The sequence below is a fragment of the Centrocercus urophasianus genome, unplaced genomic scaffold, assembly GCF_019232065.1.
Source record: "Centrocercus urophasianus isolate 14NV4802_14NV808 unplaced genomic scaffold, USGS_Curo_1.0 seq_22, whole genome shotgun sequence".
Classification (NCBI taxonomy): domain Eukaryota; kingdom Metazoa; phylum Chordata; class Aves; order Galliformes; family Phasianidae; genus Centrocercus; species Centrocercus urophasianus.
This window is the reverse complement of record NW_024884778.1, coordinates 6,549,734-6,562,876: the sequence shown is the minus strand read 5'-3', so window position 1 is coordinate 6,562,876 and position 13,143 is coordinate 6,549,734. Positions and strand designations below refer to the sequence as shown.

At 46.4% G+C, this 13,143-nt stretch overlaps 1 protein-coding gene across 3 annotated transcripts in view; it reads right to left on the bottom strand.

The window, feature by feature from the left end:
- The window catches only part of CADPS (calcium dependent secretion activator), a 173,076-nt gene that overhangs the window by 111,611 nt on the left and 48,322 nt on the right, over positions 1–13,143 (bottom strand). For all 3 annotated transcript variants that reach the window (XM_042823751.1, XM_042823752.1, XM_042823750.1), the window contains exons 4-6: positions 6,306–6,386; positions 2,784–3,020; positions 996–1,117 (exon numbers count right to left, since the gene is read on the bottom strand). In XM_042823751.1, coding sequence (XP_042679685.1) covers positions 996–1,117; positions 2,784–3,020; positions 6,306–6,386 — 440 coding nt within the window. The remainder of the gene's footprint in view (positions 1–995; positions 1,118–2,783; positions 3,021–6,305; positions 6,387–13,143) is intronic.

The window sequence follows — 13,143 nt, the reverse complement described above, 5'->3', positions numbered from 1 at the left end:
GCAGGGTCCAAAGCATCAGCATTTTCTGTGCCTCTGCGGGAGGATGGCAGCTGATGGAAGATGTTAGCTGACACCTCCATGAGAGCACCTCCCCTGAACCATCTGCCTGCACTGCTCATGCATTTGCATGTGATGCAACTGCACGGTTTCAGTTGGCTCCAAGCTTCCTTCCTTCCATGAGCTTTGAAAGCTCCTAGTGAAATGTCACTGGGGATTGGTCCACCATAGGAAATAGGGTATGGGATCAGAGAGGGAACATCCCAACGGCAGCCCCTCCTGCACCACCTAGCATCTCTGGAAGAGCTTTATTTCAACTTAGAAATTATATGAGGATGTGCACTCAAAATGTCATTAAAGAGTGAAATCTCTGTGGTAAACAAGAGGAAAACAGTCTCAAAGCCACATGAACTGTGTTTCAAGTCACAAATATAACAGATCAGAAAGGAAATAAACCATTCATCATTTTCTTCTTTCAAATTAACAATGATTAATTACTACTTGCAGACTAATACAAAATCTGGCTGAAACAGGAAAAGCAAAGTACAGGGCTGAGCTGGGAGTTGTAGGGTTTGGGCCAAAGAGGACAGAAAAAAGCTCTGCCCTCGAACTTAACCTTGGCACCATGGCCTCAGACACAACTTTAACCAAGCGAGTCGAAGCCCTCCCCTACTCTTCTGTTCTACCTCCAGCTGTGGCTGCTGTTTCCCTTCCTCACAGGGCCACCAAAACCCAGTAAGCCAGTAAGGATGAGATTACGTACTGATATACCTGATGGCAACAGTTCAGATGGACACTCAGACAAGCACTTATCTAAGCACCTGCTTAACTCCATCCCTACTTAGCAAAGCACTTACGTACAGGCACAAAGTTACATGCTACAGGGAGATATAAGCCTGTTATTAACACTTTTTTTTCCTTCAGTCAGGCAGGGCTTATGTGCCATTCTTAGCCACAGAGCGATGCTCTGCATAAGTGACATGAAAAGCAAGACTCACGTTGGCTTTGATGCTTCAGCCTGGTCAGTCTGCAGTTTCTCACCACCTTCCACTTCCATGGTGCAGTACACGATGCGGTTGGGGGCCAATGACTTCAGACCCTGCACCTCCATGATGACGACCTGCGGGCAAAGGAAGGTGGTGTGAGAGGAGAATCTTCCCTCAGACCTTACTGGCTGCTGATCCCATGGGTCAGGCAGAGTTGGGGTCCTCCCTTGTGCTGCTGGGCAAGTAGGGGCACCAGGGAGACCTGCAAGGAGATTGGCAGGCTTGCCTTGGCTCCTCTCTGATGAGCAAGAGTTCAGTGTGCAGAGCAGCAAACAGATCTGCCACCTCTTGAAGTCACTGCTTTGCTCAGCTGCTGCTTCCCACTGGAAGGGTTCAGCTGGAGCAAAGCATTTTTGACATCCCACTGTAAGGATGAGTCTTTTCACAGCTATACACGTTACACAGGCTTTTCCAACAGAGAGGTCCAAGGCTTTGTGATAGTTCTCTGCTCCTCTGTACAGTAGCACTCAGAAGTCAGGCTTTATTTGATGCTGCCACTGAAGGCATTGTCTCTGGGTTCACAGCCCTATTTTAAGAAAGACTGAACTGAATATTATAAAGATGGTTTCAGCCCTCTAACGAGTTAAACTCTGAGACTTGACAACCAGCACTGTACATTTTGCACTGGCACAGTGTATTGAGCAATAGACTCCGCAGGGAGAGAAATAGGAAACTACACAAAACCAGGATTTTCTTATTTTTCTGCATCCTACATTTTTGACCCCATCCTGGTGCTTGTTTTGACAACGTAACACAAAATCATTGACAATCAACATCTCTGTAACGGTGCTCTGAGATGCTGATAATTCCATGGAGTAAATGCTTCGCCTAGACCACAGATATGTTTGCACAGAACAATTAACTCAGCTGAAAACAGCACTATAGCAGCACTTCTTTCAGGACAGAGACAGCCTATTTCAGAGGAAACCGTGTGTCCCTGCAGCACTCTGCCACCCGCTGGGCTGTACAGACCTACAGCTCAACCCACAGCAGAAACTCAGAGCTCAACACAGAGCAAATGGCAAGCCAGCAAACCACAGTATTTCCACACAGTCTGTTGGGTGCATTCAAACCTCAGCAATTTTTAATGATTTTCCAAAGAGGAAGCAAAGCTTGCAGAGAAATAAAGTGGCACCCCTAACTGGCAATAATTAAACACTGACATTTACAGCGTGTTTCAGTACACTGAGAACTAGAACTGCCAATGAGGAACCCCTGTAGCATTATACAGGCAGAGTTGTCAGTCTCAGGTTCTGGTTTTGTTCTCTTAGTGCTGCAGAAAACAAACTGCAGTAGCCAGGATACTGTGCACATCTCAGGGGTACAGCAAAACATAGATACCCAATCAATCCTTGCATTTATTGCAGTGGTTTTAGAAATAATACAGGGAGAGGGGCTTTGGTTGGAGCTACTGCTGTGCAGTCAGAAACAAGTTTTATGAAGTCAGACAAACAGGCAGATTTCTGAGCCAGTAGATAGGCATCAGCAGGAAGTTCTTTTACAGCAGGTTTATCTTTTACAATTTTTTCCAGCAAGATAATCAGAAGCCAGAAAGGACAGTATCTGACTACAGGCAAAGCTTCTGGTAACTCAGAGAGGTTCCTCATGGAGATCAGAAAGTGACTCCCACTGATCTCTCTCCACCTAACTGTTAAGCTTGAACTCTGCAGAAGTTGGCTGCTGAAATTTCTGTTCCACCACTTTTGCAGGCTGCCTGCTGGAACACAGTGTGAAGCTCACCTCCAGGGAGAACGACAACACGACGTCTGACTTGGACAGCTGGTTCTCATTTTCTTCTCCCATGTCAATTATCGAGGTGTTGTGACTACGCTTCAGCTTCTGTAGCTTGAACTCGGAGCCTCCTTTAGACACAGGCATGCTCTCTAAGTTGGCCATCAGGAGATTGACAGAGGACTTCAGCTCCTCGATGTACATGTTTTCCATTTCTTTGGACACAAACTTGGGAAACTTGCGCTCCTTGGATTCAAAAACAAAAACAACAGAATGAATTGTGGTGACAATCAGCACAGGGAGAATCCCTCGGGAGCATCTGCAGAGAGGGGGGAACGCCCACCAACCAGATGACAAATTACAGCTTCCCCCTGTGTAATGCAGAACCATTATCATTAGCTTCCCATAGAATTACTACTTGGTCCTTATCCAACTTTGCTGTTTCTTGCATGCACTTGCACTTCATTTGTTTCCTGTCTGCAAATGGCTTCCTTGTTATGTATTAATTCCCAATTTCAGAAACAACAGGTCAGTTCCCTGCTGAACTTTGCGACTGACAGCAATTTACTAACGAGTCAAAGCATGCAGACGTTTCAGGACTTTTTTTTTCCCCAATCTCTCAGATGTGTCAGCTGAAAAAACACTACTGAGCCTAAGCTGCGAGAGAAGCCCAGGGAGGCGAAACAGCAATATGTGGGCAGGACTGCTTGGACCCAACTGCAGAAAGGGTAGAACACCCTCTTCACTACTTGTCAGGGCCAGTGCCTCCTTCCGAGATAACCCTGATGCTAGCAGTTCTCTGCCTGTGGATCCTGGAGACTTCACTGGGAGATCCTCTCATGCTGCCTGCTATTAACAAGACCATGAGAACCAACGCGGCACTGTGAGGAAAATGTGATGTTCTCCAGAACATGCTCTCTGCTTTGAATTGCTGCCTGTGCCCCAGCTCTCTTGGGCTCCTGGTCTATGCCCTACACCCTCACATATGTCTGCCCATTCCCTGAATGTGCTCAGGCTTTGAACATCTCACAGCAAGACTGTATGAGGTGTACGACAGCAAAGCAGCATCTGCAGCCAGAGAACTTGAGGCTGACACGCAAAGCATCTTCTCAGTTGCAATTCATAGCAAAATAAAAAGCAGTTTGTAAAATGTACGCTAAAAAAGAAAACAAGGTCACGTTCATTCTACAAGACTGTTATAAGGCTGCTGGAAAAATACTCTACTGCACTCAGCAGCCTACCCACTGCAAGCATAGCTCATGGCTGCGTTTACTCCACAGAGTCTTCTGCTTCAAGTCTCAATCTTGGGAAGCAATTCTCTCAAGTAAATTAGAGCTGGTGTAAGATAAATTACCTAATCAGTCTGTGTTACTGCATAGGCATTACGAAAGTTGCAAGCCACCTCTAGAGAAAGAAAAAAACCACAACTGTTTCAGATGTTGAGAACTACTGCTGAAGCAACGATGCTCAAACATGATTGCTTTTTTCACCCTGCTGCTGCCACTCTCTCCAGGGATTCAACTTTGGCGCTGTCCCCAAAAACCTCTTCACAAACACAGCAAGGCCTGAGACAGTTCACTGTGTGTCACCAGCAGCTTCTTATAATGAGGCTAAAAGCAGGCAGCTTGAAGTGATGCGTAGCAGTTTCATTGGGATTGGGTGTGATGATGGAAATGCAGAGATGTAGCTACAGTCCTAAGTTACCCAGCATGGTCCTGCAGCACCGGGATATGATTGCTTTTAGAATCCTCTGCCTTTGTTGCCTCTTACCTATAAATGTCCTCCTAATGAGGAGTTAACTTGCCTTTAGCACGGTGTTGGTTCAATGAGCACTGCAAGTCTCCCTGTGCAGCAAAACTGTGTTAAAAGCTGCAAATTGGAGATAAAATTGGAAACACTGCCCTCTCGCAGAATTGAATTGTGAGCCTACTCTGTGCTACAGGAAAAGCAGTCCTGCCCAGAAAGGAGGATACAGAGAAGGACTCAAAAGGTCATTTGGATGCCTCCAAAAGGCAGCATTCATGGGTCTGAAAGAACAAGGATTCCTGCAGACAGGTGCTGGTGGGATCTGACATTCTGGAGAGAAGGCCTCCAGCAGCCGTGTGAATGAGATTAAATATCAACGACTGCCAAACAGGTAAGTCATGTTTACTACTAACCTCCCTCCAAGCTGCACTGCTGTGTTTGAAGGTTGAATTCTGCACTGGGAAATGTCAGCCTGTGTTTAGGACCTTGGTGTGACTGTCTCTCACAGGTCCAGCAGTAGCACAGTTTGTTTGTAGTATCCTTGGGGGTGAGTGGAAAAGGCAAATCGTTGTTTGCAAAAATAACTCGCGAAGCTGCAGCCTCTGCTGGCTGCTGCTGAACTATGCACATGCCATAAAGACAAAACAAAGCAACAAAATCAGACAATCTCAATCTCGTACCCAGAGCCTGGCTACCCATCTCAGAGCAGCACTGCACCGCACAGGGGGGTACATCTCACTGCAAAGAAAAAATATTGTCTTGAAAATAAAATGGCAGAAGGCCAAGTGCTGAACAAAGGAAAGCAGCTGCAGTCAGTTTGCTTCTGGCGTTACCTTTCTCATAAAAGCCTCAGCACTTGGACACAGCTTCTTGTGCACACAGGGAGGGACGTGGGTCCCCAGCCTGAGCTAAGGCTCTCTGATTACACCTTTTTGTTTTCCATCTGGTAATAGATCCTAGATCATCCAGAAGCCAGATAGATCATTCCCAATGTCTTCAGCTCCATTAGGGTTCTATCTATAGCTCAGAGCATCTGATTGGAACCAAGGATAAAATCTTGGCTGTGCTGATGTCAACAGGGCCCAGAATTTCTCTCCACAAGTGGTCAACCAGAGGCCAAATAAATCTGCACTGAGAGAGGTGTGATTTATTCCTAGGGAGATGTCTCCTTACAGAAGGGTCCCTGGGGCACTTTGCTGGGTGTGTTGTTACAAAAACTGTCTTGAACTCCCATGTCTGCTGCTCTGGATGACAATGATGCCCACAGGGGTGCAATGCTAGCCTGCCTGTCCTCATGCCAAGTGTGAACATGTTTGAGACAGCAAATGTGCAGTACCCTTATGGAGGCAGAATGTACCTGCAAGCAGGGAACTGTGGCTCCCAGCAGCCCAGTGTACTGCAGAAACTCTTTAGAGCAATTCTGGCTTCCTGTTACATGCTATATATTATCAGCCAGCAAAGAAATTTGAAGAAGAGGGTTCAGATGTATACGTGCATATCTAGCTGCAGCAGTTCAAGACATTTTTTTTCCCAATTCTGAGGACTCATGAATACACCTGAATATTTTGAAAGCACCTAAACCATCTCAGCTCATTAGGGACATTCCAGGAAAATCACATTGTAACAGCATCTGCAATAGTTGCTTTCTTCATAGCTGAAGAACTGCTCATTTTTTACTGTGATTATTGGGAGGAGAAATCTGCGAGGGAAGTGCAAGACCTGGGAAGAGTAACAAACTACTTATACACTTGTCAGCGCAGAAGATTTGTAAAATTTCTTTTTTACCTTGGCAATTTGCTCTGCCATTTGAAGACGTCCATCCAACTCACGTCTGATCTGTGCTGCTTGCTCATCTGGGTTGTCCAGCTACATAAAGCCAAACAAAAATATTAAGGTTAAAAGTCAACCAATGCAGAACCTTCAGAAGCCGTCCAGTTCTTCAGGCTGATCACTCAAAGTCTGCGTGCCACGTTCACAGGGTCCCAAGAGGGACAAGAGCAGAGGAATGTGCTGTTGTAGATGCTTGCACAGCCTCTGCACCCAATCACCAACCAAACACTCTCCTGCTCCTGCTTGGCACCCAGAAAAAGACTGCAGCCTTCAGCAAAGAGCTTCTCCACAACACTTCCCACAGCCCTGTAATTCAGGGTTTGGCACCTGCTTGGTCCCCAAACATCTTTTGAAGATAAAAAGTTGTTCCTGCCAATTAAGGAAGCAACTACAGCGCATGAGCAAGACACAGGTGTCTGCAGCGAGCAGTTTTCCACTGGTAGGACTCAGAGGTAGGTATGTTATTTTTAGTGGGAATACGAAGTACAGATCACACAACAAAAAAGCACAAAATCAAATTCAGACACCAAAGAAGTCAAAAGTCGCAGTAATGACGCAGCAACCTTATAGCACCTTTCCACTCCAACCACTCTTCAGACCCTTCCAGAGTCATTTCGGCCTCAGTACAAAGCTAGAAACATGCTGTGATGGCTGGCAGTGGGGCTGCTCCACCCATAAGCGCAAAACCAAGCTCAGCCTGGTGCTAAACCTCACCATTTTGGTTCATTTCTTGTAAATGTGACTCCACAGAGGATGGCTGGCTCTCCCATCCAAGCGCCCTCTTCTGGCTATTCTGGAGGAAAGGGGCAACTCAGGAATCCAAGGTTAGCACCCATAAATCACTTTCTGAAAGCCCATCTTTGCCCCTTTTTGAAATACTGCCTATAGACAGCAACCTCCCAACCTGTGTCTTAACCAGCCAGGGTTCAAGGGCTGATCCTTTTGGCCACCAGCAAACAGCACTGCCACCAGCTGCTGTACGTTAGCTCTGCCGTGACAGCCACACATAAATGAGGTTTAAATGCTGGTCTGGGGTTGCTCTCACCACCTCCCTGTCTTTTATCCTCCTCCAGAGACAAACTGCTTTACAGAACAGAGCAAGGCTGGTGCAGTGCAGTCTGGAAAGCTACAGCCGTGGCAACGACAAAAGTTTCAGTTCTCAGGCTGATGAGTTACAAGCAATTCTGTTAGAGCTTCCCAAGTGTGCAGAAATATCTTGCTTTCCCCCAAACCAGCATCTGCCCATGTAACCTGTGTCCTCTTGCAAGACATGCTCACTCCTGTGTGGAGCAGTGTGCATGCAGGAGGACAGCTGCAAATTGCTTCAGTGCAGATTTTCCAAAGAGATGACGTTCATTGCAGCTGAGATTGAGGGAAAATACATTTTGATCATTTTGAAAGCCTCCATTACAGCTTTAATTAAAGCAGGAAAATGACATGGTTTAGGACCCTGATCCAAATTCCACTGAAGCTTCAATGATCTCTAGTAGCCATCTCAGTTTCACTCACTGCAGCTGTACCAGTACACCTTTCACAACCTGCCACTCTCACCTCCATATTCTCGATCTCCAAACCAGTATGGAGCCATAAAGCACAGCTTCCTCAGTAATTCTACTAAAAAAAAACCATCATGTTACTGATGCTCGCACATCAGTGATGTGATAAGGTGCTCAATTAAAGGGAGGAAATGCACAATTCCAGACTTCCACATCTTTGCAGCTCTAAAAAAGGGGGCATTACTCGAATTCCATCCGAGCTGCAATAATTGAGGCTAATCACACATCACCCAAAATAGCTCAGACGTCAAATATAGAAACCAAGGATGCTGCTTTGGAGATGTTTTGCAGTATGGTAATGAGCCAGCAAACTGCCTCTGACTTTCTGTACTTTCTTGATTTTGCAGAGGTTTTGCAGTGATGCTACAGGTGTCAAAAACTGTGTCGTGGGGAGATCTGACCGCAGATTACTCCTCTTAGGAGGCAACAAACTCAGCACCCTGCAGCAGCAGCTGGATGGGCACCGCACTCCTCCCCAGAGCTACGGGCTGCCAAGCTGGTAACCGAGACTTCAAGGAAACAAAGAGTATTTCCAGGCTGTATTTTCAATGACTCTGCAAAACAGCTCCACAGCACGAACTCATCTGTCGGAAAGTGATGACAAAGAAGCTCAGCAACAGCCCACGACAGCCAACAGAACATTTCCCACTTGTTGTGCAAGGAGCAGGGTGAGGCTGCAATCCCCGTGTGCTCCCACAGCTCAGTCACTGCTCCTGCTGACATCAAAGCACACCACGTACATTTTACACAGCCATAACACTGGAGAGGGCTATTAAAAGAGCTGTGCTGGTGCCCATAAAACATACTCTGCTCGTGAAATAAGGTACAGGGCGAATGTAATCCATGCTATCTAAGCGATATCGAACAGCCAAGGAGGGCAATGCAGACCCTAACGTCATTACAATCCGATTTCTTAACTAGAGAATGAGCTATTTATTTCCTGCCGTATGTATGCCCACTTTATATTCAAATACTTGACAGGCAAATACGTAAATGATTTACAGAGTCAAGGAGAAATTGAATTAGTTTCGTTCTGCATTATGACTATGCTATGGGTATGCTATGAATAAATCAAGGAAATAAATCAGGAGGTTGCCCCAGTCAATTAAATGGGAAAAGTATTATAAATATCAGGATGTATATGATTTGTCAGATGTGCTGGGCTTTTCTTCAGCAGCACACCACAAATAGATGACGTACATAATTTGCAATTCTCAACTGATCATTACCCAACTGCCTGCTGGTAAATTAGATGTTTTCATATGTCTGCCCGCATACAACATTAGTTCTCTCTGCTTGCCCTGCAGAGATTATCAACGTCGGTGTAACAGTTGTTAAAGTAAAACAATAAAAATAAAATAAAATTATGCAGATTTGATTTCGAGTGGAGCCCAAAATCGTCCAGAATCACAGCTTGTCTGTCACTGAATGCATCGTGGGGTGTATGCCTACTTTTAACCACATGGTGACTGTTAACTGCAAGGAAAAGATCTTGCAAAAGACCATTTTATAAACTGCTAAATGTGAATAAATTTTAATGAGTGCTAATATGAAAGAAAAGAGGTTGAAGACCTTCATGATGGAGATGTGGCACTCCGGTTCGTGACTTAATGGGCATGGTGGGGATGCATTGGGGCTGGATGTGGTGGTCTCAGAGGTCTTTTCCAACCTTAATGGTCCTATGATTCTATGATGCAACTTGGAGCACGCAGCATTTAATTCTGGGCAAAACCAATCACCTGCATGCAGGAGAACCCCATGGCTTCCTCCACTCTGAAACAAATGTGCTGCAGAGCTTTGCCTTGCAGCATCCCAAGGGATGGCAGGTAGTCTCATTGCTCCTGTCAAAGGTGGAGGAGAAGAGAAACAAACCCATCTAACCAAGCCCTTAGATTTGCAGTCAGATGCACAAACTCCTCCCAGTCCATGCTGAAATTGTTTGCTTCCTCTGGGAAACACCTCCCTGCACTACCGGGCTGAGCCCTGTGATTTTTAAAGGCACAGCCCCGTCTCACCTCCACTCACCCCAGAAAAAGCCAGGAGCATTCCAGGGCAATAACAGTGTTAATGGAGACTTTACATTCCAGTGGTTTTGGAGCAAAGCGCTACAGATTTAAAGCCCCACTTAAGGCTTCAGTTTATCACCGCTTAAAGCCCAACAATTACGAACGCAGCCCTGGCTCCAAAAGCGATGCTGGGCTGCCCTGCTCCCTCCTTCATCCATCCCTATGCCCGGAGCCATTTCGCTGGGCTCGCCGCAGCGCGTGATGCCGCAGAGGAAAGGCTGAGCCTGGCGGACTGCAGTCTGCCAGCAGCGCGACCTAAAGCCACCCAGAGCTGTGCCACCAAGCGTGGATGGGGCTCTGTCCCCACAGACACACGCAATTCAAACACAACGCCGAATGTTTACAAACATTAGTGGAGCAGACCAACGCACCGTGCTCTCAGCACCGTGAAGCTCCTGCTTTTTAAACTGTCACAGCCAACAGCACCGCTGGAAATAGCTTTGTAGTATGCAACAAGGATGTGTAAGGACAGGAAGCGACACGACGTGCAGCCATCAGCCTGGCACTGACAGCACGCCCCGCACAGTGACAGGTATTGTCGCCATAATTGTCATCAGCCACAGGAGAGGAGCCAGAAACCATTGGGACCATTTAACAGCGTAATCCCTCCCTGCCAGTCACTGTTAATGCTAACATCCCTTCCCATCCAGAGGAGCACATGTTACCAAGTTGCAATAAGTGGGGCTTGCTGAGGGTGTTCCCCTCCTTCTGAGGAAGGTTTCACTGTGGCTATGAGTGCAGCCATCCCCCTGCACCATACGCTACTGCAGAGCACAACGCAGTGCTGGAAAACCACATTCTAAATGTGCTGGCAATGCAGAGGCATGGGGATATGCTTTGTGCTGCATGAGGAATAAAGCCACTTTGATTTCTAGGTTCCTGACCCATGCTCTGTTGAACCCCACCCAGCCAAGACAAGGGAAGGTTACTGACACCGAGTAGCCGAACCTACAGCTGATGTCCTCATAAAATAGTGAACTAAAACCAGCTCAGTGGTTGCAATGATTCTCCAACACACTGATTTAATGAAATGCTTCTCCCGTGACAACACGCATCAAGCCTCCTGGAAACCCTTTGAACATTGATCTGGCCACTCACCCACCCAAAACGCAGCCAGATCACTGTGTTATGTATTATGGTGCCAAAAGCCACCAAGAGGAAGACCCAGGCCTCTCACCCTTCGGCATGCCAGCAGCTATGTAGCTCAGCAAACGGTAGATTTTTCAAAGCAAACATGCTGGAGGTGAAGGTTGAACAAGAACACAACATGGGTGACAATGTTGCAGCTTTGATGTAGAGCTTTAGGAGAGATCTTTGTCTAGGAAAGGGAGGTTTCACTTTGTAATGCACAATGAGAGAAAATGCTGAAATATTCATAAGTCCCCTTCAGTTAATAATTAATCAATCAGTCAAGGCTCACTAGTATCTGAGGTGTATGGCACCATGGAGTGCTCCAACTGAAGAACACATGGCCCTAAAGTGGTTTATTGGCCACTGCTCTAGCAGATACAGTGACATGAACCAGGACAAACCCCACATGCAACACAGTCATAACTGACCTGCAGCATCCTTTCCCAAGAAGAATTCCAATAATTAAAGAAATATTCTTTCCCATAAGGATCATCAAGCTCTCAGCTCAGCTGATACCTCAACTAGACTGCAGAAAGGGCTGCAGGCTCACTCCCCACACGCAGGTGGGATGCCGTGCTCTCTTTCAATCGGGAGTGTGATGGATGTTAAACTGTCTCATAGCTTACGTCAATAATACCCTGGGCAATGTGCTAATCCTTTGTGCAGCAAATTGCAACCCAAAGCCTGCCAGCTGCCTTGGGATTTGAAATGAGAGAGGGAAAGAGAGCAAGGACAGTGTCCCAGGTATTGCCCACCTCTTGGGTCAGCTTAGAATGGGCTGGGCATAACACAGCCAGAATGCGGATCTGAGCACATCTTCCTTCCTTTCCAACTCATGATGGAGCTGGGGGGTTGCTACAGGACTGTGTCCTATTCAGAAGGGCTCTGCAATGGTTGCATCTTGGTCTGTCCAACTCACTGCATGCTTTTACTGTTGAGAGGGTCACCTGATGCACACAGGCAATCCCTTCTTTCAGGGACTGCAGCCAAAAAATGGATTGTCAAAAAGCAGCTGATTCCCATTTACCCACTCCAGGCCCATGGATTAAAATGAAAGGGGAGATTTTTGTGATGGGGCCTCTCTGAAACCCTCTGGATTCAACAGTCTAACAACAAAGGGAATGCCTGCAGCTTGCTCCGGAAGGATCTCCAGAAGGGTGCTGAGGCAGTAGCTTTGCTCCAAACCCTAACTGGCACACTGGGTCAGCTCCACAGATGTCAAAAGATCTCTAGCCAGAAAGAAAGATATCTGAGTGCTGTGCCTTGCTCCTCCAGGAGAAGGATGTCCCTAAAACCATTTTCCCCTGCAGCAAAACCCTTCCCTGAAACCAGGGGCAAAGTTGCAAGGAATGTGTGATGAGGGGATTCTCTTCGAATTGGCCCTTGTAACCCTGCCTGTTAGCAGGGACAGAAGAATACATAAATAGCTGCCGCCAAAGGGAGAGGCTTTATAAGACAGCACCAGCCTTCTGCAAGCTGTTTTAAGACTGATGTGATTAAACATCAGTACACCCCTGCACCGCTGTGCAACAGTGATACTCAAGGCTACCTCTCCTCTGACCAGTCAGACTTCCTAAAATCAGTCCTTTAGCCCAAAAGAAGTGCTAAATATTTCTAGTACAGTGTAAACTTCCATCAATCCAACTAATCACAATCTGCATCTATTACTTTGCCAACATTTGTTCCTAGGGCACAATATTTGTGATCAGAAAAAGTAGTAGAAACAAGATTTCAAGCAGAAAAGCTTCCGAGTTTCCAGCTGAAATCAACTTTCAAAAACTTTGGAAAAAGTCAAAAGAAATCCATCAACCCAGTGAAAAATTCCAATAACTCATCAGATATTTGAGAACGGGAGAGGTTTAACACTGGTTTAATTCTTGGCCAGGTTGTTTGGCAGTGAAACTGCCACGTGCCCAGATGGCTTTATGCTGGGCAAAGGCTGGTCAATGGAGGGTTTTTCTGTTTGTAAATGTTACAGAATTCATTAAGCAAACCACCACGCAAGGTGACAAACTCCCTGCCCTTGCTGGAGCAGAGCCC